General features: G+C 44.5%; 1 protein-coding gene across 2 annotated transcripts in view; it reads left to right on the top strand.

Annotated features, from left to right (window-relative positions):
- Positions 1 to 15,680, top strand: part of Rufy1 (RUN and FYVE domain containing 1) — a 73,712-nt gene that overhangs the window by 42,305 nt on the left and 15,727 nt on the right. The window contains exons 6-11 of one of the 2 annotated variants that reach the window (XM_004666619.2): positions 577 to 638; positions 2,953 to 3,018; positions 5,033 to 5,102; positions 9,701 to 9,802; positions 11,546 to 11,662; positions 14,291 to 14,458. In XM_004666619.2, coding sequence (XP_004666676.1) covers positions 577 to 638; positions 2,953 to 3,018; positions 5,033 to 5,102; positions 9,701 to 9,802; positions 11,546 to 11,662; positions 14,291 to 14,458 — 585 coding nt within the window. The remainder of the gene's footprint in view (positions 1 to 576; positions 639 to 2,952; positions 3,019 to 5,032; positions 5,103 to 9,700; positions 9,803 to 11,545; positions 11,663 to 14,290; positions 14,459 to 15,680) is intronic. The other variant, XM_045152541.1, reaches the window with a different exon arrangement.

Here is a 15,680-nt window from a genome sequence, read left to right on the forward strand (position 1 = left end):
AGGCCTGCAGACATGATCTGAACCTAAAAGTATCAAAACAAAGCCCACTGGTACAGGGACTAGGTTGCTGTGCTACGGAGGTGGAAGGGAAGGGTAAAGAAACAACATGGGAGCCGGGTATGGTGGCGCACTCTGGTGGCAGAGGTAGGAGGATTGCTGTGAGTTCGAGGCCACCCTGAGACTACATAGTGAATTCCAGGTCAGCCTGTGTTAGAGTGAGATCCTACTTTAAAAAAAAAAAAAAAAGGATGAATGAAAGAAAGAAAGAACATGGACAGAGGCACACAGTGAGCAAATCATGTTTGGGAATGGCAAAAACTGAAACTGGCATGAGGGGAACAAGCCTGGTGGTTAAGCTGTCAGTTCTGTGCTGAAACTGTAGCTCTTGTTCCTTGAGCTGTAGGAAATCTCCTTCTCTCTCCCCCCACCCCTACAAAAAAAGAAAGAAAAACACTGCACTCCTGTTTGGATACAGCCCGGTTGTGGCAGTGAAGACCTTGACTTTGAAAGGTGTAGCTTTGTGGAAAATGAGGAATGCTATCTTTCATTTAAGCCTGTGCCTTTTACTTCCATCAGGTTGGTGTGATCGATTTCTCCCTCTACCTGAAGGATGTGCAGGATGTCAACAGTGGGAAAGAGTAAGTGCCACACAGTCCAACTCTTCTTGATGGGCTCAGTGAGGTTCTAGCAAAGAACACTGCTCATGAATTTGTTGTGAGATTTTAGCTTCTGTTATTTTAACTACAGAGGTCAGTTTTTTAGCATCCTCAGTCTTGAGGACCTAAGCTCTGCAAGCAGGACTGAGCATGCTCATGGAAGCTCTCCTTTCATCTGCCCTGTGCCCTCACCTCAGTCAGATCTCACTGCACCCCTCAGAGGAAGCTTCTCTTCTTTCCAAACCCTCTTTAATGCCTTGCAGAGACATGTTTGTTGATAGTATAATTCAGTGATGGAATAAGACTGTGTAAATTGGCTGTGGATTTGTCACTTTCCCTCATCCCTGTTAACAAGAACATTCTTCTTTTAAAAAAAGTTTTGATTTTTAATTCATTTTATTTATATATTTGAGAGAGAAAGAAGCAGACAGAGAGAATAGGCATGCCAGAGCATTCACCCACTGTAAACAAACTCCAGACACATGCGCCACCTTGTGCATCTGGCTTACCTGGGTCCTGGAGAATCAAACCTAGGCTTCTAAGGCAAACACCTTGACTGCTAAACTCCAAGCCCAAGAACATTCTTTTTTTGTTGTTGTTTATTTTTATTTTATTTATTTGAGAGTGACAGAGAAAAAGCTGGGCATGGTGGCACATGCCTTTAATCCCAGCACTTGGGAGGCAGAGGTAGATGGATCGCCATGAGTTCGAGGCCACCCTGAGATTATGTGGTGAATTCTAGGTCAGCCTTGGCTAGAGTGAGACCCTGCCTTGAAAAACCAAAAAAAAAAAGAGAGAGAGAGAGTGACAGAGAGACAAAGAGGCAGATAGAGAGAGAATGGGCGTGCCAGGGCCTCTAGCCACAGCAAACGAACTCCAGGTACTTGCGCCCCCTTATGCATCTGGCTTATATTGGTCCTGGTGAATCTGGCCTCGAATCAGGGTCCTTAGGCTTCATAGGCAAGCACTTAACAGTTAAACCATGTCTCCAGCCCAAGAACGTTCTTTTTAAAAGAAGTTATCTAATCTGGGTCTGGTGGTGCACACCTTTAATCCCAGCCCTTGGGAAGCAGAGGTTGGAGGATTGCCATGAGTTTGAGGCCATCCTGAGACTACATAGTGAATTCCAGATCCGCCTGAACTAGAGCAAGACCCTACTTTGAAACCCCCTCCTCCCACCAAAAAGTAAAAGAAGTTGTTATCTAGGAAAGAAAAGAAAGGGAAAACAAACAATGGAACAGTGTGTATGCTATCACACTATAATAAAAAGGATAGGTATACTCTCATTGCAGGGACCATCCTAGAGAGATAGTTGGATCTGATGAGAGAAGAAAGCCCTGTAAGGGAATGTCCCTTGTAAATTCTCACTACATGCATATATTACTTGCCTGTTGCACATCTTTCTGACCTATACTCACAGGTCTCAGTGCCTGGCAGTGTATCTGACCAAGGAGGGACCACCAGGAGCCTCTGGATACTCCATGAACCCTAAGTACAAGTGCTCAACAACTTAAAACTTAAATCGTATTCTTTTTTAAAAAATTTTTTTATTTGCAAGCAGAGAGAGAGAGAGAGAGAGAGAGGGAGGGATAATGGAAATGCTGGGGCCTTTTGCCACTGCAAATGAATTCCAGACACATGTACCACTTTGTGCATCTGGCTTTATGTGGGTACTGGCAAATCAAACTGAGGCCATTATGCTTTGCAAGCAAGCATGCTTCTGGAGTTTGTTTACAGTGGCCAAAGGCCCTGATGTGCCTGTTTTCTCCCTCCTTTCTCTCTCTCTCCCCCTCTCAAATAAATAAATAAATAAAATATTTTTTTTTAAAAAAGAAAGAAATGATAGGGAGAATCACTAAAATGTTGAAGACTTTTCAAACCCAAATTCCACTAGCAGTTAGATTGCTCATCTTTGTGCTTTGAAACATCTGTCAGTTTCCATTCCTGAATGAACCCTTTCTTCATTACAGTAAGGCCTATGTCACCTGCCACTTATGTAACTGCTCACTATGGTAGACTGGAATTTCCACGACACATACAGGCCTGAGGCTTTCTCACCTCATTCCAGAGGCCTAGCCAGTTAGTAGAAGTCAGAGGGCTCTGCAGGACAAATAAGTGAATGTAGCCTGTCCCATAGCCTCACTACTGTATCCCTGGCCAACTTTGTTCTGTTTACTTCACATTTAACTCTGTCTTTTGTTTCCTGAAAATATTGGTAGTCAGAAAGTTAGGGGACAGATGCAAAGCACTGGCATGAATTTAACTTTTTTTCTGTCTTCCTATCTCTTTTCATAAGGCATGAAAGCATTACCGACGTCCTGGATCAAAAAAATTATGTGGAAGAACTTAACCGGCACTTAAGGTAGGACCTGGTCTTTTTTGTCCATGGAATAGTTATATCCTTGTCATACTGTCACTATTTCTGGAACTTTTTTGGAGTTTCCACTATTTATGACTAACTTTTTTTCCAAACCAAGAAGCAGAGCTATAATCATTCAAGCCACATTCCTGTGTCCAGACTTCCAGACTACGGAAGGGGGGGATTTCTCCTTGATGAGCAACTTTAGAGAACTCTTTGGTCCCTTGTTTTGGGCTACTATACAGCATAGAGAGGTAAATGCATGGAACCTGGAGTGCCCACAGCCATGGCAAAGCCCTGCAGCTGCTGGGAATCAGCACATAAGCAGGCCCCTAATGCACTGGGGGAAGTCAGGTTGGACCTGATGGGGACCTTCCTGTCACTGAGGTCATGGACTTAAGCATCTTCTTCACTTTTCTCTCTCTCTCTTTTTTTTTTTTTAATTTTTTTTTTTTGGTTTATTTTTATTTATTTATTTAAGAGCAACAGACAGAGAATGAGGCAGAGAGAGAGAGGGAGAGAATGGGAGCGCCAGGGCTATCAGCCACTGCAAACGAACTCCAGACACGTGCGCCCCCTTGTGCATCTAGCTAACGTGGGACCTGGGGAACCGAGCCTCGAACCGGGGTCCTTAGGCTTCACAGGCAAGCGCTTAACCGCTAAGCCATCTCTCCAGCCCCTATGATTGTAATCTTGATGGTTCCTTTCTGTTTGTGTTTTGGCTTTGGTTTTTTTTCAAGGTAGGGTCTTGCTGTAGTCCAGGTAAGCCCAAGAAACTGGCCTTTTCTTTTATATGTGAGAGAGAGAGAGAGAGAGAGAGGGAGAGAGAATTGGCATACCAGGGCGTTCAGCCACTATAATTGAACTCCAGACACATGTGCTGCCTTGTATGCATGTGTGACCATGTGCATTTGCATCACTTTGTGCATCTGGCTTACTTGGGACCTGGAGAGTCAAACATGGGTTCCTCAGGCTTCGCAGGCAAGCGCCTTAATCACTAAGCCATCTCTCCAGCCCAGAAAAAAATAACTTCTTTAAGCTGACTAAAAAAGAATGAGTAAGGGCTGGAGAGATGGCTTAGCGGTTAAGCACTTGCCTGTGAAGCCTAAGGACCCCGGTTCGAGGCTCGATTCCCCAGGACCCACGTTAGCCAGATGCACAAGGGAGCACACGCATCTGGAGTTCATTTGCAGTGGCTGGAGACCCTAACGCGCCCATTCTCTTTCTGTCTCTATCTGGCTATTTATCTCTCTGTCACTTTTGAATAAATAAATAAAAATAAAATAAAAAAAGAATGAGTAAGCCCGGTGTGGTAGCACATACCTTTAATCCTAGCACTCAGGAGGCAGAGGTAGAAGGATTTCCATGAGTTCAAGACCACCCTGAAGCTCCATAATGAATTCCAGGTCAGTCTGGGCTAGAGTGAGACCCTACGTTGGGGGGCGGGTGGGGAAATGACTAGCATCTTTGAGGGATAAAATAGGTTAGCCAGCATATTTATTTATTTGTATTTAGTTTTTGTTTTTTGAGGCAGGGTCTCACTCTAGCCCACACTGACCTGGAGCTCACTCGGCAGCCCAGGTTGGCCTCATAGTCATAGCTACTCAGCTTCCTCAGCCTGTGGGTTTTTTTGTTTTGTTTTGTTTTGTTTTTTTGGTTTTTCAAGGTAGGGTCTCACTCTGGCCCAGGCTGAACTGGAATTCACTATGGAGTCTCAGGGTGGCCTCAAACTCATGGCGATCCTCCTACCTCTGCCTCCCAGTGCTGGGATTAAAGGCGTGCGCCGCCACACCTGGCTGTTTCTCAGCCTCTGGAGTGGTGAGATTAAAGGTGTACGCCACCACACCTAGCCTGTCCAGTGTATTTAAATAGACATGTGTGTTTAGAGTTATGATCAACCCTCTGCCTTTCTTTAAACATATAGGAAATCCAGGAATCTATCTCCCTCTCACTGTTCACCTGCTGGGGAAGCAGCAGTTACAAGTACATATTTACCTAATATTTTTACTTCCTACAGCTGCACAGTTGGGGATCTTCAGACCAAGATAGATGGCTTGGAAAAAACTAACTCAAAGCTTCAAGAAGAGGTTTGTAACTTAGCCTTAAACAAAACAGAGTGACTGAAAGTTAAGTTAAGAGAAATGGTATAAAACAAGCCTGGTGGTGTAGGCCTATAATCCCAGCTGCCTGGGAATCTGAGCCAGGAGGATCTCAAGTTCAAAGCCTACATTAGAGTAATCTCAAGGCTAGCCTGAGCAACCTAGCAAGATCCTACCTAAAAATAAAAAGTGAAAAGAGGGCTAAAGATACAGCTCAGTGGTAGGGTACTTGCCAGGCATGCACATGGCCCTAGCTTCAGTTCTCAATACAGAAAACCTGGGAGAAAAAGAAATGGTATAGTCAGTACATCTGACCAGAGCCTCTTGCCAGCGGGAAGGGGAATCACTAGCCTCCGGTTGAGTTTCATGAGACAAGAGAACATGCGTGTTCTACCCTGTGTAGAGCTCCCAGCTATACACTGTCTTGAAGCAGTGCTCAGCAACTTGGGTTTTATCATCTCAGAGTCACTCATTGGAACAGCACAGCCCTGCTGTGAGAGTGCAGCTTCTTCCTCTTTCTGCCTTTCCTATGATGCTGTGTGCACCCTGCTGCCCCAGAATGCATAGACTGTTACCAAGGCCCCAGCCCACTAACCCCACAGCATGGTCTTTCTCTGCTTTCTCACTAGGAAGAGAGAGAATGAAAGGACAGGAAGAAGGAGGGCTGAGGCCGAGGAAGAAGGCTTGCTGCCCGCTGCCCAGCAGTCTCCTTGGTGGACACATCTTGTCTTCTGTTAGCAGGAGGGGGGTTGCTCGGCCTTTGAGACTTTCCACAGGTAGTGGGAAGAAGTAGCGCTTTGAGAAGGGGTTTAAAAAGAGCACCCCATGGCATGGCAGGGTGCAGCGAGGAGTCTGTAATGAAAGACCTTTATAAGGGTCACTGCAAACTGACTATTTTTCCCAAGGCCTTTCAGGGGAGGGGCTCAGGTTTTTGTGCGTAGAAGGTGACTCAAAGACAGTCTTCCCATGAGGCATCACAGGAGTAACTGCAGCACTTAGCACTGAGGACTTGCATTCACTCAGTAGGGCATTCTCTGGGTCTCCATTTAGATAGGAAGGACTCTGAGACTCACTTTTCAGTCTCCAAGTTGGGTAATAGTACATGATTTACAATATTGTTGTAAAGAGTAAGTCGTCCAGAACACTCTTTCTTCTCCAGCCAGGTGGTCTTCCATGACTGAAGCTGTAGTGTTGCTTCTGATCTGAACAGCTGGGTGTATTTTCTTTAAAGGCAGATAATTATAAAGATATGCTTAGCCGAGCATGGTGGCGCACGCCTTGAATCCCAGTGCTGGGAAGGCAGAGGTAGGAGGATCTCCATGAGTTTGAGGCCACCCTGAGACTACATAGTGAATTCCAGGTCAGCCTGGGCTAGAGCGAGACCCTACCTGAGGAGGAAAAAAGATGTACTTAGAGACATGTTTCTGTCTTCAGGGTATATTTCTTTTTTCTATATCTTCACCAATAGGAATGGGAACTAATTGATGGCTTTTGCCTGTTTGCTCCAGTTTGACAAAACATCCTTTAAAGCCTTAAAGGGTCTTCCATAGACACAGCAGGTGCTTAGAAACTTAAGTCTGGGTTCAAATCCAAGGAGAGAGTTGGGAGTTCAGAGTCTTAAGGTCCCTCTACCAAGGAATGATGCCAGGATCGGGCTTCTTGCTCATTCTCTACCCTCCTTTCTCTGTGACCTGGGGCCCAGGGCTGAAAGAAGGAGGGCCTGGCTGCTGCATTTTTCCATCTTCCTTGCCTCATGACACCCTTCTTCTGCATGTCCATGTAGCATCTGGCTTAATCACAATAATGCACTCCATGAAAGGAAGCTTCTTATAGTGCCTGTTTCTGATGCTTTAAGTTTGATCGCTCTTCTCCAAATCTTTTTGGTTTTTTGAGGTAGGTTCTCACTTTAGCCCCAGCTTACCTGGAATTCACTATGTAGTCTCAGGGTAGCCTCGAACTCACGGCAATCCTCCTACCTCTGCCTCCCGAGTGCTGGGATTAAAGGTGTGTACCACCACACCCGGCATCCCTTCTCCAAATCTTTAATTCTTCCTCCACAACAAAATATGCTTTTGCTCATTAAAAAAAAAAAGGCTGGTGAGATGTCTTGGCAGTTAAGGCACATGCCTACAAAACCTAAGGACCTAGGTTTGACTCCCCAAAACCCACATAAGCTAGATGCATGTAGTAGCACATCCATCTAGAGAATATTTTTTAAGTTTAAAACAAAGAATTATGAAGTCAGGTGTGGTGGCGCACACCTTTAATCCCAGCACTCAGGAGGCAGAGGTAGGAGGATTGTCGTGAGTTCGAGGCCACCCTGAGACTCTGTAGTGAATTCCAGGTCAGCCTGGACTAGAGTGAGACCCTACCTCAAAAAACCAAAAAATAAAAGCTAAGTAAATAAAAATTTAAAAAAGAATTATAAATCAAAAGAGCTCATGATCGTTGCAAAGTATACTAAGTGACTGTTTTCTTTTTCTTTTTTTTTTTTTCCTTTTGGTTTTTCAAGGTAGGGTCTCACCTAGCCCAGGTAAGACTGTCCTTGAACTACCTCAGCCTCCCAAGTGCTGGGATCAAAGGTACGCACCACCACCTCCAGCCAGTTTTTTTTTTTTTTATTTCATTTATTTATTTATTTGAGAGAGAGAAAGAGGCAGATAGAGAAAGAGAGAGAATGGGCATGCCAGGGCCTCCATCACTACAAACGATCTCCAGACACATGTGCTACCATATCATGCATCTGGCTTACCTGTATTGGGGAATCGAACCTGGGACCTTAGTTTCCCAGGCAAATGCCTTAACCACTGAGCCATCTCTCCAGCCCCTAGCTAGTTTTTTGTCATTTTTTTTAAATTAAGATGAAAGCAGAGCCGGGTGTGATGGCACACACCTTTAATCCTAGTACTCTCGAGGCAGAGATAGGATTGCCGTGAGTTCGAGGCCACCCTGAGACTACACAGTGAATTCCAGGTCAGCCTGTGCCAGAGTGCGACCCTACCTCACAAAACCAAAAAAAAAAGATGAAAGCTACCATATTTTTTATTTTATTGGTATTGTGTCATATGTATATACTCAAGTCACTAAAAGATTTTGTAGGGGCTGGTGAGACGGCTCAGTGGGTTAAGTGCTTGCTGTACAAACATGAAGACCCAAGTTCAGATACCAGCACCTACATGGTACACATCAGTACTCAGAAGGTGGAAAGGGCAGGATCCCTGGGACTTGCTGGTCAGATAGTCTATCACAATTGGTGAGCTCTAGGTCGAGTCTCAAAAAGTAATCATAATAAATTTAAACCGGGCATGGTAATTATACACGCCTTGAATCCCAGCACTCAGGAGGCAAAGGTAGGATTGCCATGAGTTTGAGGGCATCCTGAGACAACAGAGTGAATTCCAGTCCAGCCTGAACTAGAGTGAGACCCTACCTCAAAAAAAAAAAAAAAAAAAAAAAAAAACAAAGAAAGTAAAATAAAATAAATTTTAAGAAATTAAAATGTAAACTGGGTGTGGTGGTGCATCCCTTTAATCCCAGCACTCAGGAGGCAGAGACAGGAGGATCACCGTGAGTTCAAGGCCACATAGTGAGTTCCAGGTCAGCCTGGGCTAGTGTGAAACCCTACCTCGAAAGACCAAAAAAAAATTTTTAATGTAGAGTGACTGAGAAAGACACATGAAGTCTGTTGACCCCGACAAGTACATTCACACACATAAACATGTGAAAAACAAAAACAGACCAGGCGTGGTGGCACATACCTTTAATCCCAGCACTCAGGAGGCCAATGTAGGAAGATCGCTGTGAGTTCAAGGCCAGCCTGAGAGTACATAGTGAATTCCAAGTCAGCCTAGACTAGAGAGATATCCTACCTTGAAAAACCAAAGGATGCGAGCATGGTGGCACATGGCTTTAATTGCAGCATTCGGGCATCGGGAGGCAGAGGTAGGAGAATTACCATGAGTTCAAGGCCACCCTGAGACTACATAATGAATTCCAGGTCAGCCTGGGATAGAGTGAGACCCTACTTCGAAAAACCAAACAGGAAAAAAAAAAAGGCGCCGAGCATGGTAGCACACGCCCTTAATCCCAGCACTTGGGAGGCAGAGGTAGGAGGATCGCCATGAGTTCAAGACCACCCTGAGCTAAAGTGAACCCTACCTCAAAAAAAAACAAAACAAAACAAAAATCACAAAAGCCTTTGTAAATGCTTGGGAGATTACATATTTCTGTTTTGTTCTTGCCCTGTGATATATTTAACTATTTCTCATTAGCGGACATTCAGGTCACTTCTAATGTTTTTCAGTATGTATTATTGCTCACATAGACAAGTATGTTACCATCTGTAACATGAGGGCTGTCTGGTGAGGGAAAAGCTGGTAGGAGCTGGGGATGGAGTGGGAGGTTATACTATGTCCATCTTGTGTCTGCAATTTTTAATCATGCAGTCCCTATTTAAAGCAATGAAATAATATCAATCAGGAAGATATTCTGTAAATTGTGAAGATGACAGGTAAATATTAACTTTTAATTCACCTATGAAGATTGATTTTGATGTTGAGAAATGTAAGAAATCTTTTTTTAATCAGCTTTCAGCTGCAACAGACCGAATTTGTTCACTTCAAGAAGAACAGCAGCACTTAAGAGAACAAAACGAATTAATTCGTGAAAGAAGTGAAAAGAGTGTGGAGGTGAGAAATTGACCTTTCTGTTTCTCAAGCACATGTGCCATTGACAATCTCAAATCATTTCTGTCCCTGGCACCATGGGAGATTGGTTTCAGGGTCCCCAGTGTATAAACTACAGATGATCAAGTCTATTGTGTAAAATGGCATCATCTGTGCTGGGTGTGGTGGTGCACACCTTCAATCCCAGCACTCAGGAGGCAAAGGTAGGAAGATCACTATAAGTTCGAGGCTACCCTGAAACTACATAGTGAATTCCAAGTTGTCCTGTGCTAGAATGAACCCATGCCTTGAAAAAAAAAAAATCTGTTGGTTTAGTTTGGCATGGTGGCACACGCCTGTAATCATCCCACCAAGAAAGAGAAAGAAGCAGGGGGGACACATATGCCTAGAGTATGGTTGCAGTGGCTAGAGGCTCTGGTGCACTTGTTCTCTTTCTGCTTCTCTTTCTTTCTGTATGTCTCTCAGATAAAATAAGTAAAAAGAAATAAGGTGGAGGGACTGGGGAGATGGCTCATTGGTAAGAGCACTTGTTTGATGGCCCAACTTTGATTCCAAGCATTCATATATACAAAGCTGTGCAAGACCATGATGTACTCTTGTGACCCCAGTCCTGTGGAGGAGCAGGAAAATCAGTGGAGCTTGCTAGTCAACCAGTCTAACCAAAAATTATCAGCTTAGTGAGACTCTTATTTTTTTAATTTTTGTTTATTTATCTTACTCATTTTGAGAGAGAAAGAAAGAGAGAGAGAGAGAAAGGCAGATAGAGAGAATGGGCATGCCAGAACATCCAGCCATTGCAAATGAACTCCAGATGCATGTACCCCCTTATATGCATCTGTCATACGTGAATATTGAGGAACTGAAACTGGGTCCTTAGGTTTTGCAGGCAAGTACCTTAACCGCTAAGCCATTTCTCCAGCCCCTAGTGAGACTCTAAAGGAAATAAGGTGCTAGAGCAATAGAGGAGGACACCCAGGTTTTCTCCTGGCTTCCACACACATGTGCACAGGGCATATGTTCACATTTACCTGAACATGAACATACATGCACTATGCACACACCACACATATTACACATAAGCCAAAAGAGAAGAGAGCTGGCCATGGTGGCACATGCCTTTAATCACAGCACTTAGGAGGCAGAGGTAGAATAGTTGTGAGTTTGAGGCCGCCCTGAGACTACATAGTGAATTCCAGGTCAGCCTAGACTCTACCTCAAAAAGAAAAGAAAGGAAAGAAGGAAGGAAGGGGCTGGAGAGATGGCTTAGCAGTTAAGCGCTTGCCTGTGAAGCCTAAGGACCCCGGTTCGGGGCTCGATTCCCCAAGACCCATGTAAGCCAGACGCACAAGGTGGCACATGCATTTGGAGTTCATTTGCAGTGGTTAGAGGCCCTGGTGTACCCATTTTGTCTCTCTCTCTCTCTCTCTCTCTCTCTCTCTCTCTCTCTCTGTCTCTTTATCTGTCTGTTGCTCTCAAATAAGTAATAATAAAACTAAACAAAAAATTAAACTGGCTCTAAAAAAAAAAAGAAGAAATAAGATGAAGAGCAACTAAGGAAGGCACCTAACTTCAACCTCTGACAGCCATGCACACAAGCATACATACACACATGCATGTGAACACATATACATGCAAGCAAACCACACACAAGCCAAAAAAAGTAGAAAGTGTTTTTTTTTTTAATTATGGCATACATCTAGTTTGCTTTTTATAAACAACCATTCTTACTATTCTTGTTTGATGCAGATAACAAAACAGGACACCAGAGTTGAACTGGAGACTTATAAGCAGACACGGCAAGGCCTAGATGAAATGTACAGTGATGTGTGGAAGCAGCTGAAAGAGGAAAAGAAAGTCCGGCTAGTGAGTGTGGCACTGCGCCTCAAGAAGAGGCCCTCTAGGTCGAATCCCTCTGCACTTTGCACAGACCTCCTTAAACCTAGTGGTACCCACCAGAAATCAAAAGTTGTACTTTTAAAAAAAGCACAGTCAGGCATGGTGGCACAGGTCTTTAATTCCAGCACTTGGAAGGCAGAGGTAGGAGGATTGCCAAGAGTTAGACCACCCTGCGACTACATAGTGAATTCCAGATCAGCCTGAACTAGAGTGAGACCCTACCTCGTAAAACCAAAAATAAATAAATAAATAATAAAAATTAATAAAAGTACGTGAGGGGCTGGAGACATGGCTTAGTGGTTAAGGCGCTTGCCTGCAAAGCCAAAGGACACAGGTTCAATTCTCCAGTACCCATGTAAGCCAGATGCACAAGGTGGTCAATGCATCTGGAGTTAGTAGCTAGAGGCTGTGGTACATGTATGGTCTCTATCTGCCCCTCTCTATTTCTCTCTCTCTCTGAAATGAATAAAATATTTTGCCGGGGTGGCGCACGCCTTTAATCCCAGCACTCAGGAGGCAGAGGTAGGAGGATCGCCAAGAGTTCGAGGCCACCCTGAGATTACATAGTAAATTCCAGGTCAGCCTGAGCCAGAGTGAGACCCTACCTCGAAAAACCAAAAAAAAAAAAAAATTAAAAAAGCACATGCACTAACTGGGTGTGGTGGCACATACCTTTCATCCTAGCACTTGGGAGATAAGGTAGGAGAATTGCTGTGAGTTCCAGGCCAGTCTGGGACTACATAATATTTTTTTGTTTGTTTGTTTTGTTTTTGTTTGTTTTTCAAGGTAGGGTCTCACTGTAGCTCAAGCTGACCTGGAATTCACTATGTAGTCTGAGGATGGCCTCGAACTCTCAGCGATTGTCCTACCTCTACCTCCTGAGTAGTGGGATGAAAGGCATGTGCCACCTCACTCAGCCAAAAAAAAAATTTTTTTTTAAGTTCATGAGCTAGGCGTGGTGCACATGCCTTTTTCCTAGCACTCAGGAGGCAGAGATAAGAGAATTGCTATGAGTTCTAGGTCAGCCTGGGCTCCAGTGAAACAAACAAAAAAGTACATGTTTGCTGGGTGTGGTAGCGCACACCTTTAATCCCAGCACTCGGGAGGCAGAGGTAGGAGGATCGCTGAGAGTTGAAGGCCACCCTGAGACTACATAGTGAATTCCAGGTCAGCCTGAGCTAGAATGACACCCTACTCATGGTGATCCTCCTACCTCTGTCTCCCAAGCGCTGAGATTAAAGGTGTGCGCCATGTTTAATATTTTTAATTTACATATTTGAGAGAGAGAATGGGCATGCCAGGGCCAAAAAACTAAAAACATTTAAAAAAAAACCTCAGTCTGTATATGAGTTTTTTTTTTTTTTTTTTTTTTTGTGAAGGTTGGGCTCTCAAGGTAGGGTCTCCCTGTAGCTCAGGCTGACCTGGAATTCACTATGTAGTCTCTCAGGGTGGCCTCGAACTCATGGTAATCCTCCTCCCACTGTCTCCCAAGTGCTCGGATTAAAGGGGCACGCCACCACACCTGGCTGTGTGTCAGTTCTTGTATGTTCACTTCCTAAAATGTAGGCAGTGTGTCCTGATTCACTCAGGACAGAGAGCCATTTCAAAATGATTATACCTGTTTTGCCATAAACTGGGAAAGCATTCCAGAAATTGTAACACTGCTCCATCTGATCCTCCCAGCGCCAGGCAGAAAGCAGGCATTCGTTCAACTCATGATCTAATCTCTGGGTTTGGGGTACCTGGCCACTAGAGTTTTAGGTTTGTATTGCCAGGTCAGCTTTCTGTTGACTTAATGCTAAGCCAGCTTTCATTGTATGATGAGAAGCTGGTTGTGGTCCATACCTGCTGTTCCAACTACTCATGAGCCAAGATAGGAGAATTACACATTTGAAGTCAGCCTGGGCTATATAGCAAGACAAAAATAAAAGAGAGGAGCTGGGCATGGTGGCACCCACCTTTAGCATTCCGGAGGCTGAGGTTAAGAGGATCACTGTGAGTTCAAAGCCAGCCTGGAGCTACAGAGTGAGTTCCAGGTCAGCCTTAGCTAGATTGAGACCCTGCCTCAGAAAAAAAAAAAAAGAGAGAGAGAGAAAGGACATCTAGTTTGGTTCTAGGTAGACCTTTCTCCACCTCCAAAGCCTGTCTGACCTACAGTTTCTTTTCGTCAATGGCCACAGTTAAATATATTTCTGTGGGTAGGAGTTAAAGCTCAGCTGGTAGAGTGATTGCCTATTATGCATGAGATCCTGGGTTCAATCCCTAAACCTGCATAAATTGGGCACATTTACACACCTGCACTTGATGTGGAGCAGGAGGATCAGAAGGTTGAGGTTAACCTGTGATACATGAGGCACTGGCTCCAAAAAAAAGTGTGTGAGCCAGGCATGGTGGCGCACACCTTTAATCCCAGCACTCAGGAGGCATAGGTAGGAGGATCACCATGAGTTCAAGGTCACTCTGAGACTACATAGTGAATTCCAGGTCAGCTTGAGCTAGAGTGAAACCCTACCTCAAAACACCAAAAAAGAAAAGTATCTGTGTGTCTGTGCTGTACTTTAGCAGCATTTATTCTCCTTCTAAATACCCTTTAAGGAACTAGAAAAAGAATTGGAGTTACAAATTGGAATGAAAACTGAAATGGAGATTGCCATGAAGTTACTGGAGAAGGACACCCATGAGAAGCAGGACACGCTCATCGCTCTCCGCCAGCAGCTGGAAGAAGTCAAAGCAATCAATTTACAGATGTTCCACAAAGTTCAGGTAGGAACTGGCCTCACATCCATCACAGTCTGGTTTCCACATGTTGCCTCTCAGGCCTACATCCTCCTCTTGACACAGTGAGCAGGCCAACACACCTGACCTTCAGCCATCTTATGTTACTGCATTTGTTGTTTTGTTTTGTGGGAGGGATTCAACGTAGGGTCTCACACTAGCCCAGACTGACCTGGAATTCACTACATAGTCTCAAGGTGGCCTCAAACTTGTGGTGATCCTCCTACCTCTGTCTCCCAAGCGCTGAGATTAAAGGTGTGCGCCATGTTTAATATTTTTAATTTACATATTTGAGAGAGAGAATGGGCATGCCAGGGCCTTTTGCCACTGCAAATGAACTCCAGACACATGTACCACTGTGCATCTGGCTTTATGTGGGTGCTGGGGAATCAAATGTAAACTGTCAGGTTTTGCAAGCAAGCACCTTTAACCATTGAGCCATCTTTCCATTATTCATTTTTTTAAATAATTTTAGGTATTATTTATTTGCAAGCAGAGAGACAGAGAGAATGAGCACACCAGGGTCTCTAGCCACAGCAACTGGACTCCAGACACGTGAGCCACTCTGCATCTGGCTTTACAGGGTACTGAGGAATCTAGCCAAGGTTGTTAGGAACTCCTGAGCCATCTCTCTCTAGCCCCCTGTCATGTCTTTTAGACCACACCCATCATTGTCTCCTCACTCTCTGTTGTCCTCAGAGACTAATTGTGGGCCAAGAGATGGAGAAAGGAATTAAGAGTACAATTTAGAGAGAAACAGAAAAAGAAAGAAACATTTAGACCTGGCGTGGTGGCACATGCTTTTAATCCCAGCACTCAGGAGGCAGAGATAGGAGGATCGCTGTGAGTTCATGGCCACCCTGAGACTACATAGTGAATTCCATCCAGGTCAGCCTGGGCTAGAGTGAGACCCTATCTCAAAAAACTAAAAAAGAGCCAGGCATGGTGGCGCATGCCTTTAATCCCAGCACTCGGGAGGCAGAGGTAGGAGGATTGCCATGAGTTCGAGGCCACCCTGAGACTACGTAGTGAATTCCAGGTCAGCCTGGGCCAGAGTGAGATCCTACCACAAAAAAGGACTCTTTTTAAAAATATTAAAGTAAGATTTAAAAAAGAGGAGCTGGGCATGGTGGCAGCACGCAACTTAATCCCAGAGCTTGGGAGGCAAAATAGGACGGTCACTGTGAGTTCAAGGCCAGCCTGAAGCTAC

The sequence above is a fragment of the Jaculus jaculus genome, chromosome 6 (genome assembly GCF_020740685.1).
Source record: "Jaculus jaculus isolate mJacJac1 chromosome 6, mJacJac1.mat.Y.cur, whole genome shotgun sequence".
Lineage (NCBI taxonomy): Eukaryota > Metazoa > Chordata > Mammalia > Rodentia > Dipodidae > Jaculus > Jaculus jaculus.